The sequence below is a fragment of the Otolemur garnettii genome, unplaced genomic scaffold, assembly GCF_000181295.1.
Source record: "Otolemur garnettii isolate 467f Iridium unplaced genomic scaffold, OtoGar3 scaffold00043, whole genome shotgun sequence".
NCBI classification, from domain to species: Eukaryota; Metazoa; Chordata; class Mammalia; order Primates; family Galagidae; genus Otolemur; species Otolemur garnettii.
In genome coordinates, this window is record NW_003852438.1 from 10,692,499 (window position 1) to 10,700,847 (window position 8,349).

At 49.9% G+C, this 8,349-nt stretch overlaps 2 protein-coding genes and 1 pseudogene across 5 annotated transcripts in view; 1 reads left to right on the plus strand and 2 right to left on the minus strand.

Moving 5' to 3' along the window:
• RNF41 (ring finger protein 41) overlaps window positions 1-1,178 on the minus strand; it is a 25,189-nt gene extending 24,011 nt beyond the window's left edge. Inside the window, exon 1 of one of the 2 annotated variants that reach the window (XM_003790519.3) lies at window positions 998-1,178. The gene's annotated coding sequence lies outside the window, so the exon portion shown is untranslated. Of the gene's footprint in view, window positions 1-958 lie in introns of both variants that reach the window. The other variant, XM_023513678.1, reaches the window with a different exon arrangement.
• Window positions 1,179-3,216: 2,038 nt separating this feature from the next.
• On the minus strand, window positions 3,217-4,722 carry LOC100941257 (annotated as a pseudogene).
• Window positions 4,723-4,788: 66 nt separating this feature from the next.
• The window catches only part of NABP2 (nucleic acid binding protein 2), a 6,151-nt gene continuing 2,590 nt past the window's right edge, over window positions 4,789-8,349 (plus strand). The window contains exons 1-7 of one of the 3 annotated variants that reach the window (XM_023513711.1): window positions 4,789-4,871; window positions 5,585-5,788; window positions 5,863-5,964; window positions 6,415-6,553; window positions 6,660-6,731; window positions 7,204-7,285; window positions 7,377-7,440. In XM_023513711.1, coding sequence (XP_023369479.1) covers window positions 5,886-5,964; window positions 6,415-6,553; window positions 6,660-6,731; window positions 7,204-7,285; window positions 7,377-7,440 — 436 coding nt within the window. In that variant the 5' untranslated portion in view covers window positions 4,789-4,871; window positions 5,585-5,788; window positions 5,863-5,885. Of the gene's footprint in view, window positions 4,872-5,426; window positions 5,789-5,862; window positions 5,965-6,414; window positions 6,554-6,659; window positions 6,732-7,203; window positions 7,286-7,376; window positions 7,441-8,349 lie in introns of those variants that run through there. The other 2 variants (XM_023513712.1, XM_012805531.2) reach the window with 2 other exon arrangements.

Consider the following 8,349-nt stretch of genomic DNA (forward strand, 5'->3'; position numbering starts at 1 on the left):
AAAAAAAAAAAAAAAAAGAAGTTTGTTCCTTCTTTTCGATTACTGGGAAGCAAGCCCAGCCACAGGTCAGGCGGACACAGAAGGTAGCAACTCTGCATCATTCACATTCCCTAACACTGCCCACCCCATTTGTATTTGAGAGAAAACTATCATCCAACAACACTATCGGCCTCTTGCCCTGTTCCCAGACTAAAACCACAGGGACATCCCCAAGAACCGTGGCCTCATTAATATCCGCGTTTGCTATTAGATGAAATGAAGTCAGTTTCTGATTGAGGAAGGTGGTGTTTGTCGATCACTCAAACAAACGTTCTCACCCCTCTTGGCTTTCTGTTCTGTGGTCCCCTAATCCTGACTCCCAATTTCCTCGAGTCCCAGGTTGGGGAAGACTTTCCAAGGCTTTCTGGTGTGCCGAGTGAACGTGCCAACGGACCAGAATACAAACCAAGGGCAGGGACGTGAGGAATGTGAGATTTCTTCATGGAGGACAGGAAGGGGGAAGAGAATCGAGGAAGGAATGAAAAGGAAGGACAAGGCTGCTAAAGACAAGGCATGGGAGGGGAGCCAAGCTATGGCGCTTTGAGGGCGGAGGTTCAGGTTCCGCTGCCACTGCCCAGGCTGGTCCCCGAGGTGTTCCCTTCTTCCCCTCCTGAACGTCACTCATCGCCTATTTAAATACCACGTTGCTCCCCCTGTCCGCTGCTCCCTGTCATCCAGCCAGCCCAGGCCTCCTCCCGCACTTCTCCCCTACTCCAGTGGACCGTCCCCAACAACTCATCCTCCAAAGGTCCCTTCTCACCTCCTGCCTCTTCCCCAGTGCTGCTCCCTTCCCCCATTTTCATCTTTATTCCTATCCTCCTCCTCATCCCAATTTCTTGAACCCCCACCCCAATCCCCCGGGACATCACACACACACACACACACACACACACACACACACACACACACCCCCACACACCCTTTATTAAGTGGAAGCCCGCGCAGGCGCAGTACACACCGCCCTGGACGCAGCCCGGACTCTTCGTACCCTGGCCTGGCTGGAGCTGAAGCCGCAGCGTCCACGGGACAGCCCGGGTGCCGGGTCTCAGCCTTTCCTGGGAAAGGAAGGGGAAGGAGGGGAAAGAAGGTTCCGACCACTTGTCGCGGTCTGAGACAGATCCTTTGTCCCGCCTACCGCTGCTACGCAACCCGGCGGAAGCTCGTCACCAAGCTCCGCCTCTTTGTTTAATTCAGACCCGGACTAGATCCCCGGAGCGTCCAATGAGAAGGGACTAAAGCTAACCAGGCCTCCGCTCTAGACCGGAAGTCTTTTTTTTCTTTTCTTTTCTTTTCTTTTTTTTTTTTTTTTTTGAGACAAGAGTCTCACTTTGTCTCACCCTTGTAGGGTACTCTGGTGTCATAGCTCACGGCAACCTCAGACTCTTGGGCTCAAGCGATTCTCTTGCCTAAGCCTCCCGAGTAGCTGGGACTAAGGACCGGAAGTCTTTATGGTCCCAGCCAGGACTGTATATAAATTTGGGAGGGAGACCTTTCTGTTCTTCCTGGCAGGAAGGTCAGCGCCCAATCCCGGGGCTGTCTCCCCTAGAAGGCTACACTTACCTTTGTAGGAGGGCACGTGTCTTGTCATAAAGCTGATGCGGAGTGGTGCGAAATCGTCGCGGGGAGGCCGGCCTGCAGAGTAACCAGACCCCGCTCCCATTTCCAAAGCCATTGTCTGCATCCTGGAGCCTTCTGACTTTATGACTCCTAGTCATTGGAATGGATACTGCAGTTAACTAGGCGGCCACGGGGTGGGAAGTGAGAGGGTGTCTGACCACAAAGCTTAGATCTGGGGTGCTCAACAGTTTATCTGCTTCTCCCCGCCATACTCCTGCCGTCTCCACTGTGGCATCCGGAACATTCTTAGAGTTCCCCTGAAACACCTAGCAAGAGAGAAAGAAGAGAAACTGTCCTTACTGGATTGTGGTTTGATTTCCTTATCTTACAACACTGTAGTTGGGTGGTGGTGGACCAGAGAGAACCTGGGATCTGAGGGAAGTCAAGGTGGAACCTAAAGGCTCTAATGAGAAGGTAAAGGATTAATTAAGCAAACCAAAGCATTACAATTATGTCACCTCTTAGCTTGATCTGGTATTAAATAGCATTTATTACGGATATTCGGTCAGCAAATGGTAAAGCACATTAGTATATCTTTGTGTAATTGTTTTATACACAACAGAGCAGAGCTAGCTGCCTTTTATTGACAATCTGGCAGGTTTCCAGGGGAACTAAAATTTCAGGTCTCCTGTCTTCTGGGGATTTTTTTTTTCTAAAATGTAAAAATTTTCCCCATGTTTACTGGTCATTTGCTTTTTTGTGTGTGGAGACAGAGTCTCACTTTATCGCCCTGGATAGAGTGCTGTGGCATCACATGGCTCTCAGCAACCTCCAACTTCTGGGCTTAGGTGATTCTCTTGCTTCAGCCTCCAGAGTAGCTGAGACTACAGGCGCCTGCTACAACACCCGGCTATTTTTTGGTTGCAATTTGGCCAGGCCAGATTTGAACTCACCACCCTCCGTATATAGAGCCGGCGCCCTACCCACTGAACCACAGGCGCTACCTGATCATTTGTTTTTCTTCTGTATTCTGAAGCCATTCAAGTCTTTTAGAAGTGTCTCATACACACAACATCTTGTCTTTCTTACCAAGGCAAGGGCATGAAAGCTGCATGTCTTTCCCATGTTTTTCTTTTTCTTTTTCTTTCTTTTTTTTTTTGAGACAGAGCCTCAAGCTGTCCCCTGGGTAGAGTGCCATGGCTTCACTGCTCACAGCAACCTCCAACTCCTGAGCTCAAGCGAGTCTCCTGCCTCAGCCTCCCATGTAGCTGGGACCACAGGCGCCCGCCACAACGCCCAGCTATTTTTTGGTTGTAGCCATCATTGTTTGGCGGGCCCGGGCTGGATTCGAACCCGCCACCTTAGGTGTATGTGGCTGGCGCCTTAGCTGCTTGAGCCACAGGTGCCGAGCCGCTTTTCTTTTTCTTTATTTTATTATTATTATTATTTTTTTTTGCAATTTTTGGCTGAGGCTGGGCTTGAACCCACCACCTTCAGCATATGGAGTCAGCACCCTACTCCTTTGAGCCACAAGCACTGCCTTCCCATGTTTTTCAAGTTAAGCAACAATTTCCAAAGCAACTGGAGTTAGAAAGTCTTCTTCTGGGCAGCCATGCTATTTTAATGTCCTGGTAATAAAACAGAAAACTGGGCCATATTCTTCAGATTATAGATGGTTTCTGACCATTCCCATAGACCCTATCTGAGGAATCGTGGTGAGAAGTAAACTTTTGACTTTATTGGCATTTCAGGGTCTTTAAGACTGGGACCATGGAAACTGCTTCCTGTGCTCCTTCCAGCAATCATAATCTGTTGCCTTGGTGATAACTTGTATAGCAGATTCCAACCTCCTTGGCAAGAACCACTTCTGGAAATGTGGTCATGTTGATGACATCGCCCCCCCACCCCCAGGTGCATAACACAAGGCTTTCTGTCCAGGAGCTAAAACGAGGTCATTCAGTTGTCAACATTGTCCCTTTTGAGTGTCACCAGAGTTCAAGCTTCTTAGCAGTTTCAATGAGGACCTCTCTCTTATTTTGGGGCAAAATGGCTCAGCCATGGGAATGTGGCACACTTCTCTGGTACAGGAATGACTTCTCTCATAAAAGGTCTGAGGGCTGGGCGTGGTGATTCAGTGTTGTTCCAGCACTATGGAAGGCCAAGACAGGTGGATCACCTGAGCTCAGCCAAGTTCAAGACTAGTGCAAGACCAGCATAAGCTGGAGTGAGCCAGAGTGAGACCCCATGTCTACCAAAAAAAAACCAAACTAGATGTTGTGGCGAGCGCCTATAATCTCAGCTACTTGGGGGGCAAAAGGGCAAGAAAATCGCTAAAGGAAGAAAGAAAAAGAAAGAAAAACACTTCAAACTAAGATAAAGTGAAAGCCAGATGAAATTGAAAGCAAAAAAAAAAAAAAGGTCTGAGGCCTCATGGTGGTCCTGTGATGAAGTGATCGATAATGACTATATTACCAGGCTGACTCTCCTCCCTCAAGGAACCACAAGCTGTGGTCACTATGACGTGTGTACAACCTTCCTTCAAAGCTCAGATATTTGCCTGGTAGTTGACTTTTGAAGGCATGATGGTGTGCTGCCTCCCATGCCTTGCAAGGAGAACGCAATAAAAAAAAATTTTTTTTGAGACACAGTCTCACTATGTCACCCTTGGTAGAGTGCTGTGGTGTCACAGCTCACAGTAACCTCAAACTCTTGGGCTTGAGCGATTCTCTTGCCTCAGCCTCCCAAGTAGCTGGGACTACAGGTGCCCACCACAACGCCCAGCTATTTTTTGTTGCAGTTGTCATTGTTGTTTATCAGGCCCCGGCCAGGCTCGAACCCTTTAGCCTAAGTGTATGTGTCTAGTGCCCTACTCACTGATCTACTGGCGTGGAGCCCACAATTGACATTTTTTATTTCCCCCAGAATGAAGGCATCAGATGGCTTGCCAAATGTAGTATCCACATATTTTTCAGTTCTTCCTTCTAAAATTTCTGGATCATCCAAGCCTGTTCCACCAATTCTTCCAATCTTCACAGAGGTGGTGGTGGCGCTTAAGGCCATGTCTGAGTCGGGCAGACTGCTGTGGATGAGTGCGCGGGACCAAAGAGCAGCAGCAGGGAAGACCATGCAGCACCCAAGTGAGGAGCGCAGAGTCTGGTAGCTGGCCGTGACTCCTCTTCTTCCGCCCCGAGACGAGGAATAGGTGTCTTGTGAACAACAGAGAGACTAATGCAAGTGTTCTCTATGCCTCGGGTCCATTTCTTCCAAAGGAGGTGGTGAGTCAGCCTATAGTCTGTTGTATGAATTCCAGTTTTCCCAAAGGCCCTGACCAAGCTGAGTAGTGCATTAAAGATGAGAATGAGAGGAATGGTTATATAATTTCTGTTATCTCATCTGTAAAATGGAGGGATATACTTAAGAATTGTGGAGAAAAATGCCAGGGTTCAAACTTTTTTGTCTGTCAAATTCCAAAGAAGCCTCTGGTCCTTTTTCCACTGTATCACACTCCTTGGAGAGAAACATCCTACGGCCTAAATGCCTTCTCCTAGCCAAGTCGGGGAAAATTAGGGTCTCTGGCGCCCCCTGATGGTAGTTCTCCCGGCCCCCACAAAGCGCTAGTTACCTCCGAGGTTCCTTTAATATCTGAAATTCTCCCCCTTTGCGGCGCAAGAGTCTTGGATCCCGATTGGCTGTGCAGGGCAGGCGGCAGGACGCAGGGCGCGCCCGGGCAGTGCTGATTGGCCGAGGGAGGCCAGCCGGGGGAAACTTCCGGGAATGCTTGCATTCCCGCGTTCCATCTGGCAGCATCCGGCGGTAGCAGGGCGTGTAGCTCCCCCTGCGGGCTGCTCAGCTGGTGCACAGCCTGGCCGATTGGCTGGGTGGGTGGTGGGCTGTAGGTGGTGTAGGAGATGGGCCAAGGTTCCGAGTTGTCCTGATGAGGATTCGGGAAGGTTTGACCAGAAAAATTCTGTCCCCGGCTTTGCACCAGATCCTTTATTCCTGTCTCCGTCGGCTCCCCCACTTCGGTGCTTACACTGAAAGAGCATCCTGGCAGGGGGTCTTCCTGCCCCGAAGCAGCCTATCCAGAGACCCCCCCAGATTGTGATCCTGAAGTTGGAGGCCTCAGGGGAAGCCTATTTCTGTCCTTTTAGAAGGATCAGAGGAGTTGAGGCTGCCTGACCTGGTGTAATAGGTAGGCCTCGGGAAGTGGAGCAAGGGGGCAAAGGCTCTAAGCTTTGACCATTAATTGTTTGTTCCCTCTGCCAGTGGGGTTTAGAGGCTTGGGCAGCATGACGACGGAGACCTTTGTGAAAGATATCAAGCCTGGGCTCAAGAATCTGAACCTTATCTTCATTGTGCTGGAGACAGGTGGCTATCCTGGGGGTGGTGGGTTCGCGTGGGCTGGATGTGGGGGGCGCGGGTTGGAGGAGGAGGGCGGGAGGGGGAGAACACTGCCTAAGTTCTTAACTTGCTTCAGTGACGGCAGGGCGCGCCCTAAGGCACCGCTCAGTCCTGAACTCTCTCCTAAGACCTTGGCACAGCCAGATGCGGTCGGGAGTAGGGTAGGTAGAACTCTTACCAGATCCATGGTCCCAATATCTGCCACGTGGGCCTCTTTCCACTCAGGGCCCTCTCCATGGTGCTGGCCCTCCACACACACACACACACACACCCCCAACCCCTCATGCCCCAGGGATTTGGACTTTGTTGTTTGTACACCTTTTTCCTCACCCACCAATATCCAGAGCTCATCCCTCTGACTGCCACCATCCCATTTATTTGACCATCCTCCAACCCCTTTTTATCTCTTCCCTTCAGGCCGAGTGACCAAAACAAAGGACGGGCACGAAGTTCGGACCTGCAAAGTGGCAGACAAAACGGGCAGTATCAATATCTCCGTCTGGGACGACGTGGGCAACCTGATCCAGCCTGGGGACATTATCCGACTCACCAAAGGGTAAGCCAGCTGCAGACTCCTGGCTTTCCAAGGGCAGCAACAATCAAAGGTTTGGGATTCACATTCCCTACAATTCTTCTGAATCTTGTGTTTTTTGCTTCCACAGGTATGCTTCAGTGTTCAAAGGTTGTCTGACACTGTACACTGGCCGTGGGGGCGATCTGCAGAAGATTGGAGAGTAAGTACTGTCTTAGGGATGGGGATGAAGAAGCACCAGCCCACAGAGTAAAAGTTAAGGTTTCCAAGGAGGCAGAATAAGGGTGTGCAGTCTATGATCTGTTTCTGGACCTTTCTTTCTCTCTTTTTTCTTTTCTTTTTACCCCTGGTAGCTATGGTGTCATAGCTCACAGCAACCTCAGACTCTTGGGCTCAAGCTGTTCTCTTTCCTCAGCCTCCCAAGTAGCTGAAACTACAGGTACCTGCCACAATGCCTAGCTAGTTTTTCTATTTTTAGTAGAGACAGGGTCTTGCTCTTGTTCAGGCTAGTCTCTAACTCCTGAGCTCAGGCAACCCACCCATCTAGGCCTCCCAAAGTACTGGGATTACAAGTGTGAGTCACTGCACCCAGCCTGTTTCTGGACTTTTCTAAGGCCTCTAACAGTGGCCCAGAGGATGAGCCCAACAGCTTTAGCTACTTTCTTTCCTTGCAGATTCTGTATGGTTTATTCTGAGGTTCCTAACTTCAGTGAGCCAAACCCAGAGTACAGTACCCAGCAGGCACCCAACAAGGTGGTGAGTCCATGACCGTAGGGGTGGGGAAGGAGGGCAGAAACCAAGAAATATGATAGGGAGCAGGGTCTGAGTGTCCAATCTGTGCTTTCAGGTGCAGAACGACAGCAGCCCTACGACTCCCCAGCCTACCACGGGACCCCCTGCCACTTCTCCAGGTAAATATAATTCCTTCCATTCGCTGGTTCTCCTAGCTCCTCTACTCTCCCCAGCTTGGAAGGATGGATTTCCCTCATCCTTTCTCCAAATCTATCTTCTGTTGGGGTATATCTCCTACTAACCAATTATTTTCCCAGTACCCTCATTTTTGGTACCTATAGTGCCTTTAGTGAAAATTTGGAAACCTATTTCAGTCACTGATAGAGCTTGGGTACCATTTTCCCACTGCAACTGAAAAGCAAAAAGCATGGCTTAGCGCTTGTAGCTCAGAGGCTAGGGCGCCATTCACATACACTGGGGCTGGTGGGTTGGAACTCGGCCTGAGGCCTGCCGAACAACAATGACAACTACAATAAAAAAAAAATAGCTGGGCGTTATGGCGGGCATCTGTAACCCCAGCTACTTGGGAGACTGAAGCAAGAGAGTCACTTAAGCCCAAGAGTTGGGGTTGCTGTGAGCTGTGACATCACATACCGAGGGCGACAAACTGAGTCTCTGTCTCAAAAAAGCAAAAGAAAAGCAAAATGGAGAATAATTTCTCTTTATGTTGCAAATAAACATTAGAGGCAAAGAAGCTTAAATGTGCCTTATTAAGAATATTTGTGTGGGCAGTGCCTGTGGCTCAAGGAGTAGGGTGCCAGCCTCATATGCTGGAGGTGGTGGGTTCAAACCCAGCCCTGGCTAAAAAAAAATAATACTTGTGAAGCCTGGTATGGTAGCTCATACCTGCAATCCCAGCACCACTCTGGAAGGCCTAGGTGGGTGGATTGCTTAAGCTCTGGAGTTCAAGACCAGCCTGAACAAGAGCGAGACCTCCTTTCTAAAAATAGCCAGGCATTGGCTCAGCGCCTATAGCTCAACGGGCTAAGGCGCCAGCCACGTACACCTAAGGTGGCGGGTTCGAATCC